The 25174-nt window shown below is 31.9% G+C and overlaps 3 protein-coding genes and 1 long non-coding RNA gene across 4 annotated transcripts; 1 reads left to right on the forward strand and 3 right to left on the reverse strand.

The window, feature by feature from the left end:
* Positions 1-1460: 1460 nt before the first annotated feature.
* On the reverse strand, positions 1461-2412 carry LOC126656529 (RING-H2 finger protein ATL78-like). The gene has a single exon (XM_050351114.2). The coding sequence runs from the start codon at positions 2352-2354 to the stop codon at positions 1680-1682; it is 675 nt and encodes a 224-aa protein (XP_050207071.1). The 5' UTR covers positions 2355-2412; the 3' UTR covers positions 1461-1679.
* A 3950-nt stretch (positions 2413-6362) lies between these two features.
* LOC126656530 (RING-H2 finger protein ATL78-like) lies at positions 6363-7231 on the reverse strand. The gene has a single exon (XM_050351115.2). The coding sequence runs from the start codon at positions 7176-7178 to the stop codon at positions 6504-6506; it is 675 nt and encodes a 224-aa protein (XP_050207072.1). The 5' UTR covers positions 7179-7231; the 3' UTR covers positions 6363-6503.
* A 14239-nt stretch (positions 7232-21470) lies between these two features.
* On the forward strand, positions 21471-22733 carry LOC130014788 (uncharacterized). Its single transcript, XR_008789500.1, has 2 exons — positions 21471-22117; positions 22206-22733. It is a non-coding gene; the product is annotated as an uncharacterized LOC130014788 (long non-coding RNA).
* Positions 22734-24107: 1374 nt separating this feature from the next.
* LOC126656058 (RING-H2 finger protein ATL78-like) lies at positions 24108-24960 on the reverse strand. The gene has a single exon (XM_050350519.2). The coding sequence runs from the start codon at positions 24906-24908 to the stop codon at positions 24273-24275; it is 636 nt and encodes a 211-aa protein (XP_050206476.1). The 5' UTR covers positions 24909-24960; the 3' UTR covers positions 24108-24272.
* Positions 24961-25174: the final 214 nt, after the last annotated feature.

Below are 25174 nucleotides of genomic sequence, written 5' to 3' on the forward strand. Positions count from 1 at the left end.
TCAATGTTCTATTAAGACTAGGGATAGACGGTATATAATTCTTTTATTAAACCTAAGGGTTCTACTATCAAGTCACATACTCGATGATCTTAGAAAGAATTAACCATTCAATTATTTTAATCATTAACATAAAATGATAAAAACTGCCAATCAATAAATAACAAAATGATAAAGTCAAAATATGGTCAAATATGATTGACCTAGTGCATATCACTAACAGAAACCTGAACTATAATTGATCTCATTTCTCCACGAAACAAGCGCCCAATTTTTGGTAATAGGCTGAAGAGGAAAAAGAGTGTTCGTCGGAAAATCAAAGCTTTGCCATAGTACAACGCTGTTTAAAACAAGATTACTGTTTCCTCAAGATATAATTCAACTGAAGATTCTGAAATTGAATTGGTAGCCCTAATGGTGAATAGATCAGCGTCTAATACGATGCCTAATTTTACCAGAGACAAATGGGAATTTTTCTCGTTAGCGGGCTTGTCGCGATTTGCTGTCCAAACGACAGTGTAGTTATTTCTGCATGATGGTTCGTTGAACCATACGACAAAGGAGTAGGCATTGTCGCCGACTGGGAAGAATCCGGCTATGAAAGTTGCTTGTGGTAAGAATCCGACAATACAGTTTAGACTTGGACAAGAAATGAAAAATTTACTTTTACGTATCTGAAATCTTGTAATTGTATTATAGTAAAAGGGTCTCTGATGAAAAATCTGGCTTTGTAAGCAAAAGAAGAATCACTATGCTGCTAAGGGCGACATGCTCTTAATTACCGTGACAGTGATGGGCAATGTTGGTCCGATCCGATTTGTAGTGAATGAAGAAGAACTTGTTGCAACGGTTATGAATATTGCAGCTATTAATCAAAAAGGAAAATGGAAGCTGAAAATCTTGGATCAACAAGTCCCTTTTGAAGATATATTCTCACTAAATCGATGGAATTTCTAACGGCATCAACACTCGATTAAATTAAGGGATCACGGGCTAATTATTTAAGAAGTATATAGGATTTTATAATAGAAATAATGAAGTGCACAGATCTTATGTGCAAAAAATTAAAAGTGCAGGGACGTATTAATCCTACTAAAAGCCCTAACTGTTATCGAGGCTGTTTTTATTAATTAAATTTATCAGAGAATGTTTTTTAATTTGAAATTCTTTAAATGGGAGACTTGTTGAATGTTTAATTTTTAGTATTCTTTGAACTAATTAATTTGAAAATCATAATCTGATATTATTTTACTAGTGAAGAATTTATAAACTTATATAAACGTATGCAACGATATTTATGAGGAGCATATTGTACTTTACCCCTAAGCCAATGAGAATAGAAATGCTTTTACCCTTGTAGATTTGCAATAAACAACAGTATGATTGGTTGCGCAGCTCAATTTCTTTCTTTTCTTTGTTGAGTTGGCTACATTTTTAATAAATATTACTTGGTGGGATATAAATATTTAAAAATGTTACAAAATATAATTTAACTAATGTGATACACATTAATAATTTACATATTAAAGATAAAATTGGGAGAATATGAAATAAACTAAAATTTCAAACTGTGTACGAATTACATCTACACTAGTCTTGTGAATTTGTGTGCATTAATTAACCTATGGAAAAGGCCTATTGGTGCCATTTCTTAAACTAATGTATTAAAGAAGAAACAACAATTATACTAAGTTTCTATAATTGCGTACCAATCCTTCAGGTTCTAATGCTGCAATATTTACTCTAATTTCTTGTACTGCAGGTTCTGCTGGGCAAGCTATAGCCTGGCTGCAACCAACAATCTTTTGACACGTTTCAATTAGGCTGTGCCTACAAGTAGGGCAAGACGAGTGTGAGCCGAGCCATTTATCAATGCATTTCACATGAAATCCATGGTTGCACTTAGGAAGTAGCCGAACGCGCTCACCAACCGTAAACTCCGCGAGACAGATCACACACTCTGTGTCTAATCCGGGCAGGTTCAAGTCCGGTGAGTAGTTTACAGTCGGGAAAGTCCCTAACGCCTTTCGTTTGACGCCTGTATTGGCTAATCGAGCTATGGATGCTGCATCAGAAGTCTGTGAAGCTACTAAATTCGAGCATCTAAATGCACATCTAATGATAGAATTAATCCCCAGTGAGCATATTAGTGCACACAGTAGCACTGACAGGACCATCACGACATTTGCGTCGAAAGTATTAGATCCGTTGTAAGTTTCTGATGCGACGGCGTGGCTATTCGCAGGAGAAGCTGCAGCAGGTGAGGTGTAAAGTGGAGTATTTAGTAGCAATCTTCTAGTATAGAAGTCACCCAGTTCTTGAAATAGTTGAGCTGTTGTTGGTGTAGAAGTTGACATTTTGAGAGGTATGTAAGTAATGTTTTCAATTATTAGTTATGCAACTGCTTGGAATTGTTTCCTTGTTGATGCTATATATATAGGGGAAAGGTCAATAGGTTAACTTCCTAGTGGGGTTTTTTTTTTATAGATATAATATATGCAATTATTTCAATTAGAAACATATTACTGAGAATATTCTAAGTGTTTAATTTGGGTTAGAACAAAGGGATCAATTAATAATGGTTTGTGTTTTTTAAATATGTGCAAATCTATAACTATATGGAATTATGAATACTCCACTTAATTGCTTGTTTAGTTTAATGGTCTTTCTAATCAATATGGGACCACCCCAATATTGCAGTGGTGAAATTCTTTCAAAATGCTAGGATATTAAACTCTGTAGCTCACTAACCTTTCCTAAAATTACAGAAAGGTCACTAAAAAAACTTTTGTTACAAAATGATTATTAAATTATACCTTTTATTATAAAGGGGTTTGGCCATATAAAACGTTGCGTTTTATGCAAAAACGCAACATTTTTACTTACGTGGCAAGACAAAATTACAAAAAGAAACGTAGTTCAGTGACCTTTTTGTAATAAAAGATATTATCCAATAATTATTTTGTAATTCACTAAAAGTTTAGTGTTCATTTTGTAACAACATAAATATTTTTGTAATAAAAGGTATAGTTCAATGACTATTTTGTGATAAAAGTTTTTTTAGTGACCTTTCTGTAATTTGACGAAAACCTAATGATCTACAGAGTTTAATATCCAAAATGCTATCCAGGTCCCAGTAGCTGTGGAGGACTCATGAAATCCTTATTTAAAGGTGGTGGACATGGAAATTATGCTAGCTTTTATGTTGATGAAAGTGGTAGAGTTTCTGGAGAAAATGGATTTTTAGATTTCAGAAACCACACTGATATGTATGTATATATATTATACAGAGTAAACTATTCTGAGATTTTCTATATATATCATAATTAACAGTTTAATACTTTTTATTTGAAAATTTTATTAATGATCTCTCACTTTCAATTCTGTTAACTATTGAACTTTTTATTAATTTGAGGTACCAAATTGTTAATATAGAATTGAAAGTTAGGTATCAAATCATTTGAAAGTAAGGTACCAAATTGTTAATAAAATCATAAGTGAGAGACCAAATTGTTAACGAAATTGATAGTGGGATACTAAATCGTTTGAAAGTAAGTGCTGAAATTAACGGAGTGGCCTGATAGTTAAAGAAATTGAACGTCAAATACCATTTAGTAATATTTTAAAACAAGAAATATTAAACTGTTAATTATAATATAACTGATGGACCTTAGAGTAATTTGCTCTATTCTAAATTAATATAGATCCATCGAATAATGTTCTAAGTGTTTAGAACAAAGGAAATTAATAATGTTATGTGTATTTTAAATATGTGGAAATCTATAACTATAAGGATATTCCACTTAATATCTTGTTTCTGATATGTTTTTCTCATAAATTTCTTCTTGTTATGCAATAATCACTTGATAGTTATCAACAAAGATTAACATTTACTACTATGATCTTCTCAAGATCCAAAATGACTTTTCCCATGCAAGTTGCCTCATTACAATCTAATCGACTATCCTATAAATTATTTCTTTGTTGTGGCTCTAATTTAAAGCAATATTCTCACTAAGATCTTCCATATAATCACTATTAATTTATATCATTCTCAACTTTGTACTACATTGAAATTTTGAAAAGATTATCATAGTTCAATTGAAGTGTTTGTATATGTTTTTTGTGGCCCACCAGTATTAGTATATTAGGGAAGTTCTCAATAGATAATAGTACTTTTATGTTCATATCATAAGATAATATACAGTTTGTGTATAAATTTGTTTCTTTTGTGTTAAAAAGAAAGAAAGGGAAAGGCTAGGTGTAAAGACTTACTTTTTATTTTGTTTGTACAAATATAACTACTAGGTCCCATTTTTTGTATTGGGGTTGGATTTCACCATCTTTTTATATTATCTATTTGTAGGTCCATACAGAGTAGAAATCAATCTTTTCATTTTGGTGCTCCGCCAATGTGGCCTAATCTAGTTGGTTAAAGCGCCTCTAAGTGCATTTAGACGTTGTGGGTTCAAATTCCTCTTCTGTAATTAACATCTAACAAAAGAAAATTCTAATAGTTAAAACCCTATTTACGTCAAAAAAAAATGGTGCTCCACATGCTATTCTCCTACGTGGTGGCAAAATCCGAATTCCGACCCAGAGAAAACAGGAATTTTGTTGTTCAGCTATTTAAACAAACAAGTCAGCAAACATATCGTTTTATTATTATTTTTTTAATTCTTTTAGTTCAAAAAACAAGTCATTCCGCTATTTAAAATAATTAGACAGATGATGTGTCGTTTAATTATTAAAAAAAAATTAGTCCAAAAAAAATAGAAAAGGTAAAAATGGTAAACGATTAAATAAATTTAATTAGAAATGGAATATAAACATGGGAAGATGTTTCTGATTTTTTTTAAAAAATCTAAAAAAGATTTATCAACCCAAGCTTTCAAAATCTGATATTTATGTATGGAAAGGGGAAATTATTCTTCTATTGTTTAGGATATGGAACAAGTAGGCTCTATTTGATTTTCAAATCTTAATTAAACCCGTTATATTTCAAAATCAGACTGTATAAACCCTTACGTGTAGCAGCGTTAATAAAAACATTAGGTTTTACCTACGTGAAATGTCCATACCATATTTCAAGTGGTAAAACTGAGGCAAATAATGCCCTTACGATTTAAGACGGGAGCAAACCCCTATGGTTTAGGGCGGGAGCGATTAAGCCCTTCATGAATTTTCGATCTCAATTAAATCCCTGAAATTTTAAAATCGGCACATCCAAACCTATTTGTCTAACATCGTTAGCGAAACGCTCTGTATCATTACTCGATGCTTATGTCGAATGTCTTTATCATTTAATATCCCAGATAAAAAAAGATCACTTAACTTACTACTTTTATAAATTTAAAAATTATTTTATTTTTCAGATAAAATTTTAGAGACTTTTTTGGCCTTTTTTCATATTATATATTTCCTCTTCGACTCTTCTCCTTTCTTTTAAGGGTCGTCCACTGTATTTACCACATATTTCTATCTCTGTCACATCATTTTACAATCACCTCTGTTCATCTCTTCAAATCTATCAAGGTTCGAACTAACAAACACACCATACGTATGTCTGTTCGAATTCGGCTGCGATCAAAACAGACAACAAACAGACGTGTTGTTTGTAAAAAATAACTATTAGTATTATTTGTCTGAAGCCCCTACATAGAAGAAGTGAAAAGATCTCTAAAATTTTATTTAAAAGATAAAATAGTTCCTGAACTTAAAAATGAGTAGCAATACTAAAAAACAGTCGATTAGCGATGGATTTTAAATCAGTTTTTAAATCTGTCGCTAAAATCAGATTTAGCGACAGATTTTGAATCCGTCGCTAAAACACTGAGGAGGTTTGTAATTTTGGTTTGCTGCTCTCAGTTTGGAAAAACTTTAAGTTGTTAATCGTTTTTGAGCTTAATATATATCTTTTGGTACATTTTAAAATAAAGTTATTATCCTACATTTTATAAGCCTTAAATGTTATAGAGGCTGTTTTTATTAATTAAATTTATCAGAGAATGTTTTTTAATTTGAAATTCTTTAAATGGGAGACTTGTTGAATGTTTAATTAATTTTTTGGTATTTTTTGAATTTATTAATTTGCAAATTATAATCTGACATTATTTAGTCAAGAATTTATAAACGTATGCAACGATATTTATGAGGAGCATATTGTACTTTACCCCTAAGCCAATGAGAATAGAAATGCTTGTTTGGCCTACCTCGTTTCTTAGTGCCATTCTTTCTCACTGCCCTTTTGACTCTCACTTCCTTTGTTTTCTTGGTGAGATGTGAATAGTTAAAAATGTTATAAAATTTAAATTTAACTAATGTAATATACATTAAGAATCTACATATTAAACATAAAACTCGGAGAATATGAAATAAACTAAAATTTCAAACTCTGTACGAATTACATCTACACTAGTCTTGTGAATTTGTATGCACTAATTGACCTATGGAAAAGGCCTATTGGTGCCATTTCTTGAAGTCTATGCTCAACTTAAACTAATGTATTATACTAAGTTTCTATAATTGCGTACCAATCCTTCAGGTTCTAATGCGGCAATATTTACTCTAATTTCTTGTACTGGACGTTCTGCTGGGCAAGCTATAGCCTGGCTGCAACCAACAATCTTTTGACAAGTCTCAATTAGGCTGTGCCTACAAGTAGGGCAAGACGAGTGTGAACCGAGCCATTTATCAATGCATTTCACATGGAATCCATGGTTGCACTTAGGAAGTAGCCGAACGCGCTCACCAACTGCAAACTCCGCGAGACAGATCACACACTCTGTGTCTAATCCGGGCAGGTTCAAGTCCGGTGAGTAGTTTATGGTCGGGAAAGTCCTTAACGCCTTTCGTTTGATGCCTGTATTGGCTAATCGAGCTATGGAAGCTGTATCAGAAGTCTGTGAAGCTACTAAATTTGAGCATCTAAATGCACATCTAATGATTGAATTAATCCCCAGTGAGCATATTAGTGCACATAGTAGCACTGACAGGACCATCACGACATTTGCGTCGAAAGTATTAGATCCGTTGTAAGTTTCTGATGCGACGGCGTGGCTATTCGCAGGAGCAGCTGCATCAGGTGAGGTGTAAAGTGGAGTATTTAGTAGCAATCTTCTGGTATAGAAGTCACCCAGTTCTTGAAATAGTTGAGCTGTTGTTGGTGTAGAAGTTGACATTTTGAGAGGTATGTAAGTAGTGTTTTCAATTATTAGTTATGCAACTGCTTGGAATTGTTTCCTTGTTGATGCTATATATATAGGGGAAAGGTCAATAGGTTAACTTCCTAGTGGGCTCTTTATATATATAATATATGCAATTATTTCAATTAGAAACATATTACTGAGAATATTCTAAGTGTTTAATTTGGGTTAGAACAAAGAGAATTAATAATGTTATGTGTATTTAAAATATGTGGAAATCTATAACTATATGGATACTCCACTTAATAGCTTGTTTAGATTAATGGACTTTCTAATCAACGTAGGACCGACCATCCCACTATTCAGACAATTCATTCAAAATGCTATCCAGGTCCCAGTAGCTCAGGAGGACTCATGAAACCCTTATCTGAATTCTGAAGGTAGTGGACATGGAAATTATCCTTTTAAGTTGATGAAAGTTGGCTATATTAATAATAGGGTTAATTTCATAAAAAATCATAATCTTTATACGAAATTTCATTTTAATCACGACTTTTAAAAGTTGCCGTATAAAACCATGAACGTTCATTTTTTTTTCAAATGTATCACCAAATCAGTTTCTGATGTATTTTTGCTGACGCGTCTACCAGAATCCGGTTGATTTGAAAAAAAATGAAAGGTAAAACTACACCGGAAAACTAATCGGTGATAGATTTGAAAAAAATGAAAGTTCATGTTTTTATATGACAACTTCTAAAAATCGTGATTAAATGAGAGGAGAATACAAATCATGCTATAAGAAACGAGTTGCGGCCCGAGCGACCAGACTTAACATAAATGTAGCCACTGGAGCCATTCTAAAAAGGGAGAAACTTGACTCGTTGAAGGGGAGCATTGAAATGAGTGACAGCTAGGACCAAATTCTCACATGTCCGTTTCGTTATTACAACCTTCTTTTTTGATGTCAAAGACCAGAAGGGAAAAGAAACGGCTCCGAAGAAAGAAATTGGGCAACGGCTGGAGAGGCAGTCGTAGAAGCGAAGTCTATCGCCGCGCCGACCATCAAATACGAGACCCCTTCTCAACGATTTGACAGATACACCGGTAATTCCGCATCTAGGATTCTGTAACAGCAAAACGAGCGTATCAATGGAATAATTTAGCGTTACGAGTACATTCCAATAATCATGATGAAGAATCCAATAGCTCCTCTCACATGATTAAATATACTATGAGATTCTTTTGTGGTCCTGATTGAATGAATCAACTATGAAATTTCATAGTAATTTCAAATGAGACTTCGTGTAAAGTTCGTGATTTTTTATGAAATTAACCCTTAATAATATGTTAGAGAGTTTATGGAGAAAACATGATTTTAAATTTCAGAAAACGCACTAATATGTATGTATGTATGTATTATAAATTAATATAGATCCATCGAATAAGAAGTTATAGCAATTGAAATTTGCAAATAAAATAACCACAGAAAATAATTCTAGTAAGTTTATTTTCTGCCTGTTGACACAGTTTTTAATAGTGTGCATCTCTTTGAGACAGATTCAACTAGACTCATCAATCACACTCTTCATATGAACTTTAGTTTCGAATATGCACATGCTTTCCTGTTTCTGTATTATTATTGTTTGTTTTAGGAATAGCATAGAATAAAATATATAATCTATAATAAATGAAATAACTACTTTTACGGGTTAAATATTCTTAAGGTCACCAAAATATGATTTTTTGACAAAATGGTTACCGGACTATAATATAATGGTTACCGGACTATAGTTTTCTTTTACAAAATAGTTACCGAACTATAGAAAGCTACAAAACGGTTATCAAACTATTGTATTTTTACAAAAACGTTATTTTACTATACATGTTTTCCTAGTACACATTATCAAAATGGTAACTTTGGTTTAAAAAAATAATATTTGTAATTTATTATAGTTTGGTAACCCTTTTGTAAAAACACTATAATTCAATAACCATTTTGTAAAAAGGTCATAGTTCAGTTACCTCAAAAATATTGAACTCCTAATTTTACTTATTGATAGGCAAAATTATTCTATACAATTATAGAATAATAAGCTTATAGAGTTATTATTTTATGAACCAAATAAGAATAAATATTCTATATAGAATATTAATTCTGTTCCGGACTTATTCCACTACAATAAATACTAGAATTAGCAGCAAATATTTTTGCTGCTAATAGTAATAAAATTATTACGATTAACATATACATAGCAACAAAAAACAACTGTGGCATGTTGCTACTAATAAAACATTGTATTAAGTAATTGATAATAAAATTTACTATAAAATGCTGCTACAACTTAACTAATGACAACAACTTTCAAAATTATTGCTGCTAAATGTATTTTAGCAGCAAAATAAAATTAGCTGTAAAATTATTGTTACTAAATACAGAATTTCTTGTAGTGTTTGATGAACCAAACATAACTTAATTACTATACCTAGACCTTTTTAGTTCAGCTCCTATGTGTCTTTCCTATTAATTTCTTCTTCTTTTTGCGAATTTTCAAAATCCCTTGATTGTTATCAACAAAGATTAACATTTACTAATGATCTTCTCAAGATCCAAAATGGCTTTTCCCATGCAAGTTGCCTCATTGCTATCTAATCAACAATCCTATAAATTTTTTTGTTGTTGTGGCTCTAATTTAAAGCAATATTCTCACTAAGATCTTCCATATAATCACTATTAATTTATATCATTCTCAACTTGGTACTGCATTGAAATTTTGAAAAGATTATCATAGTCCAATTGAAGTGTTTGAATATGTTTTTTGTGGCCCACCAGTTAGTAGTATATTAGGAAAGTTGCTCAACAAATAATAGTACTTTTGTGTTCATATCACAAGATAATATATAGTTTGTATAAATTTGTTCTTTTGTGTTGAAAAGAAGGAAAGGGTAAGGCTAGGTGTAAAGCCTTGCTTTTAATTTTGTTTGTAAAAGTATCCCTACTAGGGCCCAATTTTATGTATTGGGGTAGGATTTCACCATCTTTTTATATTATCTATTTGTGGGTCCATAGAAATGTAGAAATCATTCTTTTTATTTTGGTGCTCTAGATGCTATTCTTCTCCACATTCTATTCTTCTACATAGTGGCGAAATCATAATTCCAATTTGGTGAAAGCGGAGTTTTTTTTTCTTGATGGATAATAAGTATATTAAAAGCTATAAAAATTAATAATTATTTAAAGTATAAATTTTCACACAAGAACTGACATTAAAATGGTGCACTAAAGACTACAATTTAAAGTACATGCAATCAAAAGTCAGAAAATAAAATACAATGAGAATTTTAAAAGAAATCCAAAACCGAGTAGGCAAAATTCATATTAAAACTTGAAATACCAAACTGCTACGAAAAAATAGTTAACAACTGCATCTTTATCTGAAGACTTATTTTGAAATATTTTTTCATTCCTACACGTTCAAATTTCTCAAATCACCAGCATCCAAATAACCTACCATAAATTCGAGTAGGGATCTCTAGGAAGTTATTGAAACATAAAATTTGCAAATGATGAAAAAAATATTCAAACCATGTCTAGTCTCTGTAGAATATCACACCAAATACTTCTAACAAAGTTTCTATCAATTAAAATGTGTTCGTGTATTTTCACAACATCCAAATAAGCACATGGAATTCTCCAAACAAATTATAGATCAACTAGCCAAAAAATGAAGAGAATGAACTTTATTATGAGAAGCAAGCTAAGAAAGAAACTTAACTCGTGTAGGCGCTACAAAATTTCAAACAATCTTGAACATATTAAATTCATTTGAACCATCTCTATTAAATTTAGCTAGTTGCTGAACTGAAGTCTCATCTCCCCTACTAGTAGAATTCACGTCAACAGCAGCCCCCACAGCAGACTCTAATTCGGCGCCCTTTTATCATCAGACCTTCCTCTCAATGAGTTACTATCAGCTAGACATGTTCATGGGCCGGGCTTGGGCCGGCTTGACTTTTTAAAAGGCAAGTCCAAGCCTGCCCAAGCCTGGTTCGGACTTTAAATATACTACCCAATCCCGGCCCTAATATACTATTTTTACGGGCTCGCGTCAGGCTTGGACGGGCTTACGTTGATTTTTTTACGATATTGAAAGTCTGAGCCCGCCCATAAAAAAAGCGGGCTTTTTTCGGGTTCGGGTTCGACCGGGCTTGGGACCAAATACTGGTGTCCAAGCCCGGCCTGAGAGGACAGGACTGGGCGGGCGGGCCGGGTACCCAAATCCATGTACATGTATACTATCAGCCGCTGCTACTGTCGCTGTACGACCAGACCTGATAGACGAACAAAGGGTCACTTTACCCCTTAATGGCATAAAGTATCAAACGCGTCAAAGTCAGCAAAAATATATCACTTTTATCCTGAAATTGGCAAAATCGGAATAAAAACTCATCTCCCCATTTTCACCTAAGAGAGTGAGATACAATAGGGGTGTCAAAATGGATTGGCGGGTCGTATTCATGTCGTGTCGACCCACTCTGGTGACACGATTAGGGTCAACACGAACACGACCCATTTAACTAATCGTGTCAAAATTCCCAATCCTAACACGACACGAATTTTAAACGAGTGACACGACACGATTAACACGTTAAGATAAATGGGTAACACGATTAACACAATTACACGGCTAACACGACACGACTAACACGACCCACTTAACATTTAAGAATTTTTTAAATCATAAAAATATAATTTTAACCTCAAATTTATTAATTAATTTTCAAATTGTAAAATTTTAATATAATTTATTTATTTTTATATCAATATAATTAATTTAGTAATTTTATTCTATATTTTTTATGATTATAACTATTTTATTTTTATATTATTATAAATAATAGAATTTATAAACGGGTTAGGTGGGTTAGATGGGTTCGCGAGTCAACCGTGGCACGACCCATTTATTTCGTGTCATAAACGGGTTGACACGTTTTCAACACGAACCCGCTAAGGCTCAACCCGGATTCGCCAAACTTACGGGTTAGACGAATCGTGTTCGTGTCATGACCCATTTTGACACCCCTAAGATACACTCTCCGGTTTTCAAGGTGATTTTTTTTTCAAGGTGGTTTTTAATAGAAAAAGGTTTAAAATAGTCCTAATTTTTTTAAACATTTTAAATTAATACCTAATAAATAAAAAAACAATTTAATCCCTTTAATTTAAAATTTAAAATAACAAATTAATCCCCAAATTTGTATATATAACAAATTAACACCCAAAATTTTTATATAAAACAAATTAAGCCCCAAATTTTACATTTTAAAAAAAAAATTAAATTTTTTACCCGTAGGTCTGTTCTTGAAGAAGAACAAACCCAGGTCTTCTCTAGCGAGAATTCTCTCCGGAAATCGGAAAAAAATATTATTTTTGATGGAAAAAGTTCAAAAAGACCTCTAGGTTAATTAATTTTAATTATGATTAATTAATATATAAGTATAATTAATTAGAGTAAATTATGAATAATTAGAAACCCACTCTCAAATTAAGGTGCCATGTCGGCATATGGGGTTTTTGAGCCGGGTTTGTCAAGTTCAGGGTAAAAGTTATCCGGTTTTTCAGTTTTGGACGTTTTTGATACTTCGTGCCAAGTTGAGGGGGTAAAGTGATTCTTTGTTCCCTGATAGACGCATCTCTAGCTGTTACCGTCTCCATAGTACGAGCTGCCACACTACCAAAACACGGCCAACAGATAGCGGCTCCAAATCTCCCAAAATTATCCCCAATACCGGTTTTCAACTTACAAAAAGAAGTAGAGCTGAAAAGACCCAAACTAGATTTCCACAATATTTCATCTTTACGATCCAAACTGCAAGTAATCGAGGCAAAAATAAATTGCAAATCAGCAAGTAAGAGTAGCTTATTACCCAATTAAATGACGTCTCCAACGCCAACTATTGCACCAAACATCTTTTAAAGTTGTTTTTTTATTCAAACGATTATAAAGTCAAGGAAAGAGCAACGTCACCGGACCATTACTCATCCAATTGTCATTGCAAAATGAAATATCATTCCTCTTTAACAATCAAACCGATTTAATTTTTTTTTGTCAAATCAAATCAAATTGTATCGAACTAATTGGTATTTGGTTTGGTTTAGCTCCTAATCTAACAATAGAGGCCTAGCTCAAGAGTTTAAAGCATGATATTTATTTTGGAAGTTTACGTATTTATTTCAAAAATAAAAATGTTTGTACTTTTTACCTCAATAAGGAAAAATAATAAAAAATATCTCTCGTTTTGTCAGATTTATGTTTTTACTCTGAGTATTTAAAATAATTATAAATGGTTATCAGAACATTATCATACTAGTATCATGATCCTTCTATTGTTTATTTTTTTACGTACATCATCATACAATTATCATAATCTTATAATGCTTCATTATCATATAGTTATCATACTGCATTGTTATGATAGCGACATAGTAATGTAGTGATACCGATATGATAAGCAGACAATGTTTTATCATAACATTATCATAGATATTATCATAATGTTATCATAAAATTAGGGTATTACTATTCGCCACCCCAAATTACTACCTAACGCCCAACTTTTTACCAAAATATCCCTAAGCCATTTTCAGCTAAAAAAAACTCAATCCTCTCAACTCAACTAAAAACCCGACAAATAACCGAGCAAATTTATAATAAAAATATCAAAATCACCTAAAAATAAAGGACGGTAACCTCTAATAATTAATTAGTTTTTAATTTTTTCGTTTTTAAAATTTTTTAATTTTTTTTAATTTTTTTTAATTTTTTTTAAATTTTTTTAATGGGTCATCGTCTTGATTTGGCGATAGACCCTATGGGCTATCGCCTCTATGGGCCATCGCCAAATGATGGCGACGGCCGCCATCTGCTTGAGACATCATTTGGCAATGGCCCTATGGGGCCGTCGCCATCATTTGGCAATGGCCCTATGGGGCCATCGCCAAATCAAGGTGATGACCCCTATGGGCCATCGCCATCTGAGGGCGATGGCCTATTAAAAAAAATAAAAAAAAATAAAAAAATTTGAAAAATTAAATAAATAAAAACCGATTATTTACCGGAGGTTCCGTCTTCTATTTTTAGTCGATTTTGACATTTTTATTGTAAATTCGCTCGGATATTCGTTGGGTTTTTAATTGAATTGAGAGAATTGAATTTAAAAAAAAAAACTGAAAATGGCTTAGGGGTATTTTGGTAAAAAGTTGGGCGGTAGGTAGCAATTTGGGGCGGTAAATAGTAGTCCACTAAAATTATCATCTCGATATTATATGATAATATTATCTTAACGAGAATGATAATATTATGATAATTAAAAAAAAATAAAAAAAAATAAAAAAATTTGAAAAATTAAATAAATAAAAACCGATTATTTACCGGAGGTTCCGTCTTCTATTTTTAGTCGATTTTGACATTTTTATTGTAAATTCGCTCGGATATTCGTTGGTTTTTTAATTGAATTGAGAGAATTGAATTTTAAAAAAAAAACTGAAAATGGCTTAGGGGTATTTTGGTAAAAAGTTGGGCGGTAGGTAGTAATTTGGGGCGGTAAATAGTAGTCCACTAAAATTATCATCTCGATATTATATGATAATATTATCTTAACGAGAATGATAATATTATGATAATGACATGATAATCAAACATTATTTTTTACAAAAAAATCTTTTTTTTCCTGCAGTGTTATGATAACGACATGATAATTTAGTGATACTCACATGATAATCAGACACTGTTTTCTATAGAAACCATTTTTTTCTACAGAAATTCGTTTTTTAGTTGAAAATCGATTTTTATGTAGATTTTTAGATCTAAAAATTGGAAGAAAAAAAATAAGATCAATTTTTTAGGTTTAGAAGATAAAATAAATCGTAAAAATCATCACGAGCTAAGAAAAAATCTATAAAATTAAATATGAAAAAACATTGAAGCGATGACAGAGAAATAACTAAGAATAATAAAACAAAAATGAAAAAAAACAAATAAAAAATAAAGGGAGAGAGAGAGAGAGAGAGAGAGAGAGAGAGATGATGGTTGTGAGTAAAAAATAAAAAGTTAGAGTAAAAAAAAAAATTAAAACAATATAATATAGGCCTAATGTTTTAAAAATATTCTAACCTTTCATCCCCTTTTCAATCTTACCCTGACGTTGCAAATCATTTAATTTTACCTTATTTTATATTATTTTTTTCATTTCAATTGTATTCTAAAACATAAAATTGACTTTTTTTTATTTGGAAAAAATTCTCTAAATTGATCATTTTTGAAGAATTCTTTTAAAATCTTGTCAAATAAATAAAGGTCAATTTTATGATTCAGGGTACAATTAAAATAAAAAAATAAAAAATGGGATAAAATTGACAATTTTTCAACGTCAGAATAGGATTGAAAAGGGAATGAAACGTCGGGGTTTTTTTAAGTCATTAAACCTATAATATAATAATAAAAACATTTTTGAGAGTAAAAGAATAAAAAAATCAAATAATAAGATATTTTTTTTATGAAGATTAAAAATTATATTTAAAAAAATACTTTTTCTAAACTTTTTTATTTATTTTTATATCCAACACGTCTTCAAATTATAAACATGAATGCTCTAATTTAAAATTTGGGGAAATCCCATAATATATCTTCCGTTGATTCTATCTTCTTATTGCAGGAGAAGGAAATGATTGACATAAAACAACACCGTCCCATTAAATAAGTAGGGAAGTGAGCAAAAGGATATCCCTATAAATAATGGGGTAAGACACGTAATTGAGTACAAAAATTTAGTGAACAAAGGGTCAATTCACCCCCTCAACTTGGCACGAAATATTAAATGAGTCATTTTGAACGTTTTTGGATCAAACAGACCCGCAACTTGCGTTTTTCGTTCAAATCAGCCCATATGACACAAAAACACCTCAAAAAGAGAGTGAAATTGCTAATTAAACTAATTAATTTTAATTAATCATAATTATAACTTTAATTAAATACAATTAGAATCCTAATTAATCTAATTTTTTATTTAAACACCGAAATCTAAACCGCCGGAAACCGCCACGGGTATGAAATTTATGGTCGAAAACCGCTCCTCAAGCGAGGAGCTGCTCCTCGCCTGAGGAGCAGCAATCTGCTCCTCAGGGGCAGATCTGTTCCTCCACAGATCTGCTCCTGAGGAGGAACAGATCTGCTCCTCAGGAGCAGATCTGTGGAGGAACAGATCTGCTCCTGAGGAGCGGATTCTGATCCTCCTTGTTTTGAGCAGCAGCTGCTCCTTGTTGGGGCAGCAGCTGCTCCCCGTGGATGCTCTTCAGGCGAGGAGCGGTGCTCCTCGCCTCGCGCTCCTCGCCTCGTCTCAGGCGAGGAGCGGTGCTCCTCGCCTGAAAAAGCAGATCTGCTTAGAGCAGATCTGCTGCTCCTCAGGCGAGGAGCAGCAACTCCTCGCCTGAGGAGGTGGACGGTGGATGGGGTTCCGTGGTGGGTGGCGGGTGGAGATGGACGGTGGTGAGTGGCGGTGGATGGTGGTCGGGAATTTTAAGAAGAAGAAAGAAAAGGGAGGAAGAAGAAGGGAAGGTGAGGAAGAAAGTAAAAAAGAAAAAAAAGGTCCTTTATCTTTTATTAAAAAACAAATAAATTATTAGATTTTTAAAATTATAAAGATATAATTGAAAATAAAAAATTATTAAGTATTAATTTAAGAGATAAATAAGATATGAGGGTTTTTTCAAACTTTTTCCATTTTTTTTCCGGAGAGTGTAACACACTTGCTTAGCTGAGAGTGGGAGAGGGGCTTTTTGACCGAAAAACGCAAGTTGCGGGTCTGTTTGATCCAAAAACGTCCAAAATGACTTTTTTGATATTTCATGCCAAGTTGAGGGGGTGAATTGACCCTTTATTCAAAATTTAGTAAGCAAAGCCCCGTAAAAGCCTCTACGTGGTTAGGATGGTAGGCATACAAAAATTTACATTCACCGATAAAGTTTTAAAAGAATATTCATTTTTTTGAATAAAAATATAATTAAGATGGCGACATTTTATTGAGCCGAACGATATATTATTAAATCAAGATCCTCTCAAGTTGATTGAACATGACCTATCATGTTCAATTAATCTATATCATTCATTATAAAATGAACGGTGTAAATTGAAAAAATTAAAAATATGTTAAATTAATCTACATCATTAGGCCGAATTTTTTTAATTACGACTTTATTTATTTGACTAAAACTATTTGCAAACATACAGATAATTTTAAAAATAATTTCATTATGTTCTTTTATGTGAAAAAGTAGTGTATCCATCGGTGAGAGCATTGTTGTAATATTAATACTGATTGCAGAAACTTTTGGTAACAATTGTCTTGACCGGTTCATGACTTGATGCATATGCACAGCGGAATCGAAAACATTCGGTAGGAATTTAATTATGGATTTGATAACAAATAAGAATATAACAAAATAAAGAAATAATACAAGAGATTTACGTGATTCGGCACTAAAGTGTACATATATAGGCGAAAAAATTGAATTATTCACTAATCATTAAAAAGATATAAAATTGATAAATAATCACCAAATAAGAGAGAATATTTCTAGTAAATATGTCCTTAAAAAAACCCATAAAGTGTTTAATTCTTTAAAAGAATAACCAAAAAAAGTTATGATTAACTTAAATTCCTCAAATTACGCAGACCCTCTTTTTTCCTTATTCACATTAATGTTTACATTATGCGTTCGGTTTTTTAGTGTGATCTAAAATGTGAATAAGCCAGGTAGATTACACATAGGGAATAAATTTTTTTTATGAGTACTACTCTTAATTGGATTATATCTTACTAATTGTCTAATAAAAATAAAATTATCATTAATCTTTCATCAAAAGTTAACTACATCACTTATCCAATAATGTTAAGAATCTGATTCATTTTACATGATTTTTCGTCCGATTATGAAGCAATCTAGAAGAAGAGGTGTACGTGGATTTTCCACCGGGAGTGAAGCTTGGTTTATCAAGAACGAATAAGGTTTGTAAACTGAAAAAAATCAGTGTACGGGCTTAAGCAATCACCTAGAGCTTGGTTTGGAAGATTTTCAGTGACAATGAAAGCTTTTGGCTATAAACAGAGTGGTGCAGATCATACATTATTTGTTAAGCACAAAGAAAGAAAAGTTACAGTCCTGATTGTATATGTAGATGATATGGTCTTGACAGGCGATGATGGTGAAGAAATGAAGCTTCTACAAGAACACTTAGCTGCTGAATTCGAAATGAAGGATCTTGGGTCACTAAAATACTTCTTGGGTATCGAAGTAGTGAGGACGAATCAAGGGATTGCTCTTTCTCAAAGGAAGTATATACTTGACCTCTTAACAGAAACAAGAATGCTTGCTTGTAAACCGGCTGAAACGCCTATGGAAATGAATCATAAACTTGGAATTTTTCAAAATCAAACTCTAACGGATATGGGGCGCTATCAACGGTTAGTTGGGAGGCTAATTTACTTGTCTCATACTAGGCCAGATATAGCATACTCGGTTAGTGTGGTTAATCAATTTATGCATCAACCGAGTGAAGAACATGTGGATGCAGTCTATAGAATCCTGAGGTACTTGAAAGGTTCTCCAGGAAAGGGTTTATTCTTCTCGAAAAATAACATTTCTAGTATTGAATGGTACACGGATGCCGACTGGGTAGGTGATCAAACAACTAGGAAGTCGACATCTGGTTACTTCATGTTCGTTGAAGGAAACCTGGTTACTTGGAAGAGTAAAAAGCGAAAGGTTGTCGCGAGGTCGAGTGCTGAAGCAGAATTTCGAGGAATGGCTATGGAATATGCGAACTGTTGTGGATTTCTCGTGTTCTAGCAGATTTGGGGATTGAGCATACAAGACCAATGAGTCTTTATTGTGATAATAAGGCTGCCATAGCGATTGCACAAAATCCAGTACAGCATGATCGTACTAAATACGTCGAAGTGGACAGACATTTTATTAAAGAGAAAGTTGATCAGAAGGTTGTTCATCTTCCTTATATAAAGTCTGAGGATCAATTTGCTGATATCCTTACAAAGGCAGTGTCTAGTAGAGTGTTTCACAATGTAATTGACAAGTTGGGCATGTTGGATAGTTATGCACCAACTTGAGGGGGAGTGTAGAAGTTAGTTGTAGATAAGTATTGAAGTTGTTATTCTGATAAGGAGTCTTGTTAGGAGAAGAATTAGATAGTATAGATGTCTATGTAAACTATAACTCTCTGTGTATATATGTTCCTCCTCGAAGTGAATAAAATACAATTCACCAGAATCATTAAAGTTTACATGATTTATTTTACATGATTTTTCATCCGATTATGAAGCAACTCCAAATATCAATTTTGCCACATATGTTCCTACTGCTACTGGCATTTTCCTAGACTTAGTAAAATTTGAAGTGTGCAAATTATCCCTTTTTATGAGCTTAACTTCATGAAAAATGGTCTAATAATCGATATTCATAAATTTTTCTATTGATTCACGCCGCTTCGAGACAAATTCAATTGAAACAAATTCAAGCATTTAAGGTTTTGTAATTGCATAAAAAAAAATTTAATTAATAATTTTTAATTTCCCATGAATTTCTTTTTCAGTGTACAATTAAAATTTATAAGTTTTCCTACATATTTTGTAAACTTTAAATAGGCTATTAATCACCCATGGTCCCTGACCTTTAGAGCTATGTGCACAAAACCTCTTGAAATTTAAAAACGGGCACAAAACTCCCTGATATTTATGGCGGCGCTCATAAAACCCCCTGAAATCAAAAAATCTTCGATTTTTGTAAAATAGGATGACGTGGCAGCGATTTTTAAATGTCAGATCTAACAAATTCTAACTCCATATCTGTCCATGTTAGGTGTCATGTGACACCTAACCAAAAACACCAAAAAATCTAAAATACCCACAATAGTGCAATTAAAAAAAAAACAACTCAACCATTTAAATCAAACCCTAATAAACTTAACCAAACCACTTCACCCCCTATCCTAACTGTCAGCCACCTGCCTCCGGCCACCAATGGGCCTGTTCTTTGATGAAGAACAGATCCACGATTTGTTCTTCATCAAAGAACAGACCCCGGTGGTCTGTTCTTAGGAAACGGCCCGCCAGAAAATATTCCAGCCGTGGGGGCGGCGGCGGCGGTGGCCGGCGGTTAGGGTAGGGGATGAAGTAGTTTGGTTAAGTTTATTTGAGTTTGATTTGAATGGTTGAATTGTTTTAATTTTTAATTTTTTTTAATTGCATTACTCGATGGAGGTTGTTTTTATGGAGGTTGTTTTTATTAATATAATTTTTTAGGCCTCCTTTGGAATAATTCCAATTGTGAATTGGAATTCATTTATAAATGAATTCTACATCGAAATCATTTACAAATGAACTACACCGTTTGAAATGAAAGAATAAAAAATTTAAAATTGAAATGAATTCCATATATTCATGTTTGGAATGAATTCTAGAATTGAATTCTTTGTAACCTTGTTCCCATATTAACCTTATAGACATTTTATTAAAAATATCTTGAAATAGAAATAATCATTAATTTTTTTGATAATATTAGCTTATTAAATATTATATATATATATATATATATATATATATATATATACCAGTATTTCAAATTAATAATATTAAAGTCACTGGTATTATGATTGAAATGTATAAAATAATTAATAATAATTTTTGAAAATTAAAAATAAAAATATACTACATAAAAAAAATGGAGATGAAAATTACAAAGAAAATATAGAAAGAAAAAAAATTGTAATAAAAATAAAAAGTGAAAGAAAATAAAAAAATAACTTTATAAAGTAAGGACAAATTAGTCAAATAAAATTGTTCTTTTAAATTTTTGGAATTCATTTGTAAATTCCACCTATTTTAGTTGGATTTGCAATTCCTCAAATTATAACTAAAACCAATTCCAGAATTTCAATTCCAAAAATTATTTTAATAGGTTCATTTATTCCAAACACAAAAAATTAAAATTACAAATGAATTCCACATAATTTTATGGAATTCATTCATTTCAAAGGGGCCCTTAGAGAATATTTTTTAAAAGTTGAAATTCTTTAAATCAAAGAATCGTTGAATGGTTTAATTTTTGGAAAAATTACACAAATAAGCTAATTGCGGGCTATTATTACAAAAATACTAAGTGTTCAATTTCTTTTCGTTAAATGTTAATTTGTTGTTTACAATACAGAGCTAATAATGACAAATTATTACATTTTTTACGATTTTCATTCAAGCCTTACACGTGTCTTTAATTTAAAAAAAATGTAAGATCATGTATCGCCATTTTCTTCTCCTCTTACAATTTTCTTCACTTTTTCATTAACTGTCATAGTTAATCTCCATTTGTTTTGACGCCGAAGCTCTCCGTTCTACGTCCAAATTCTGAATTTGATAACCAAACTAGACCGACAAACGTTTCTCGTATTTTCTTCTAATTGGAAGATTCACTGCCACGTGGAAAGATCGGAGCCGACATAGTTCCTTTTGGTGGAATTGAAACGAAGCAGCTTAGTATTAGCCACACTAGGCGTTGAAGGAGAGGGAGTCTCGCTGATAATTCGAAGTGATTTTTCAAAAAAGTGCATGAAAAGGAGTAACAGGAATGGAAGGTTTCTTAGAATTAGTGTTAGGGTTAGATTTGAGGGGTTTCTCCTTTAGAAAGAGTAGAAACATGAGAGGTTTTAGAAAAGAATGAGGTGATTTGAGTTGTGGATTCATCAGCGGTGATCTGCCCTTGGTCGATTTTTGCGCTTGACGAAGAAGAAAACGAAAAAGAGGTGAAACAACAGAATTAATCGGGTTCAAAGAGTTTCCGATCTTCAGTATAAATGTTTTATTATGTCTTTAGTTTTATTCACACTTGGCCTGTCAATTTCTGTCTCGACAAGGTAATCTTTTTATCACATCTTTCAATCACAAAAGGTTAGTTTTTTTGAATTAGTTGAACTGATTTTTGGTTGGTTTGGATCTCGGTAGGGAGCATATCTAAAGAATTATATGGTAAGAGAGATCTGGCCGGAACTAGCGAAAGCAAAATGCATAGAGTGGGACCAAATATTTACGAAGCGTTCATGGAAACGCCAAAGCTTTTGTTGTGGCAATGAGTCCAGTGAGCTTGGTTTTATTATGATGGCATTAAGCTTTTACATTTTAATGCTTAGGCAACGGCCATTTGCTTGCTTATTTTGATATTTACTGCAGTTACCACTTATATGATTCATTCATGCTTTGCTCGGAGAAGCATGTGATAATGCTCTTAAGAAAAAATGTTTCCTATATAATGGCCTAACAGAAGGATTCTGGGAAATGCTGCCCATTATAATTTTTTTTTTTATAATATAAGCGTTAAATTATGATACACTATAGATACATGTTTGATGTACAATTTATACATTGTAATTTTTATATTAAAATAGATGGATTATTAAAATTATATTTAATATGTATTATTTATGTATTGTAGATTTATTATTAAAATTATATTTAATATATATTATTTGTGTATTTTGATATGCATTATGTATAAATAGTGTATCAAAAATATATTGTTTGTGTATTTTGTACGCATTACATGATATTTATTGAATTTTGTTTTGATTTTTTTCTCTATATTTTTATATAATTATTGGTATAATAGTGTATTTAATATTCTAGATTATAATAGCAGAGAGAGATATTATTTGTGTATTTGATATTTATTTTTGGCATATTTTAAAACGTACCATTAAGTCGTATTTAATATGTATTATTTGTATTTAAGATGTACAATTAAAGTTGTATTGAATATGAAAAGATTCTGAAGTAAATTATATCCGTTTGAATAGTTTTTGAGATGCATAAATAATACTCCATATTAAAAATATAGTTTTGAGACACAAATAATACATATAAATAATATAGTTTTGCAACACATAAATAATATATATTAATAATATATATATTTATTATTTTTATCAATGGTGATAGATTTGATAAAGGGGATAAATATTGTTATTAATTTTTTTTTTTATATCACATGTATATGAAAATGTTATATTGCTATTATTTGATGCGTGAGTTATTGTTAAAGCATTTGATACATATATCATTTGATTTAATATATATTATACATACTGCTTAGAGGCACATAAATATAACATATTAATAATTTATTTATTTTTGTTTTAAAAATATGAAAAAATAATAATCAAATATGTCCTCGATATATATCTGATACATAACAGATACATATCTGATACATGTTTGAATAGTTTTGACAAAAGGACGCGTGACGGACGCACGTGTAAAACGCCCGTCAGACGCGCTTCTGACGCGTTTTGACAGCTGTTTGACGCGTTTTGACAGCTGTTTGATATGTTTTTTTTGCTATTTGAGTAAGACATGTGTCTCTTATTTAGTGGTTAAGTATAAAATGTAAACTTTTTAAACTTTTACGTGCTAGTGTAATAAATGAGTTTAATTAGCATTTTTGTAAACTTTATTAATTTTTTGTATAATTTTGTAATCTTCTCTAATTTTTTTAGTATTTTTTAATTAATTAATTTAAATATTAATGATCTGACATTATTTTACTTTTTTTTATAAATTTACATAAATATATATGAGGAGCGGATTGTACTTTGCCCCAAAGCCAATGAGAGTAGAAATGCATTTATTCTTGTGTGATTCGCAATAAACAATAGTATGATTGGTTGCTCTGTTTCTCAAAGCCATCCTTGTTTGGAGTTTGGCCTACCTGGTTTCTTAGTGCTATTCCTTCTCACTGTTCTTTGACTCTCTCCCTTTCTTCTTTAGTTGCCTACATTTTTTTAAAAATTCCAACTTGGTGGGATTGGAAATTTTAAAAATGTTATAAATTATAATTTTATGAATGTAATATGCATTAATAATTTATATATTAAAGATAAATATGAAATAAATTAAAATTTCAAAGTGTGTACAAATTTACATCTATACTGTTCTGTGAATTTGTAGGCATTAATTAACCCTTGGAAAAGGCCTATTTGTGCCATTTCTTGAAGGCCATGCTTAACTTAAACTTAACTAGCTCCTATAATTGCGTACCAATCCTTCAGGTTCTAATGGTGCAATATTTACTATAATTTCTTGTACTGCAGGCTCCGCAGGGCTGCAACCGACGATCTTTTGACAGGTCTCGATTAGGCTGTGCCTACAAGTAGGGCAAGACGAGTGTGAACCGAGCCATTTATCAATGCATTTGACATGGAATCCATGGTTGCATTTGGGAAGAAGCCGGACGCGCTCACCAACTGTAAACTCCGCGAGACAGATCACACACTCTGTGTCTAATCCAGGCAGGTTCAAGTCGGGTGAGTAGTTTATCGTCGGGAAAGTCTTTAACGCCTTTCGTTTGACGCCTGTATTGGCTAATCGAGCTATGGTAGCTGTATCAGAAGATTGTGAAGCTACTAAAATGGAGCACCTTAATACACACCTGATGATGGAATTAAGTCCCAGTGAGCAAATTAGAGCACACAAGAGCACTGACAGGACCATAATGACATTTGCGTCGAAAGTGTTATTTCCGGTGTACGTTTCTGAGGCGACGTCGTGGCTATTAGGAGGAGGTGCTGCTGGAGTATTTAGTAGCAATCTTCTAGAATAGAAATCACCAAGTTGTTGAAATAGTTGAGCTGTTGTTGTTGTAGAAGTTGACATTTTTGGTGTTTGCTATAAAATTGGAGATTTAATTAGTTATGCTACTACTTGGAAGTTGATACTATATATATTGAAGAAAAGTAAAGTGTTAAATTTCCTAGTGGACTTTTTATAAAATATAAATAATTATTTCAATAACAAAAGTATTGCTGAAAATATTATAAGTCTTTAATAATGTTGTGTTTTTCAAATATGTGCAAATCTATAACTATATAGATACTCCACTTAATATATATCTTGTGTAGTTTAAACTTTAATGGACTTTC

Source organism: Mercurialis annua, linkage group LG7, assembly GCF_937616625.2.
Source record: "Mercurialis annua linkage group LG7, ddMerAnnu1.2, whole genome shotgun sequence".
NCBI lineage: Eukaryota > Viridiplantae > Streptophyta > Magnoliopsida > Malpighiales > Euphorbiaceae > Mercurialis > Mercurialis annua.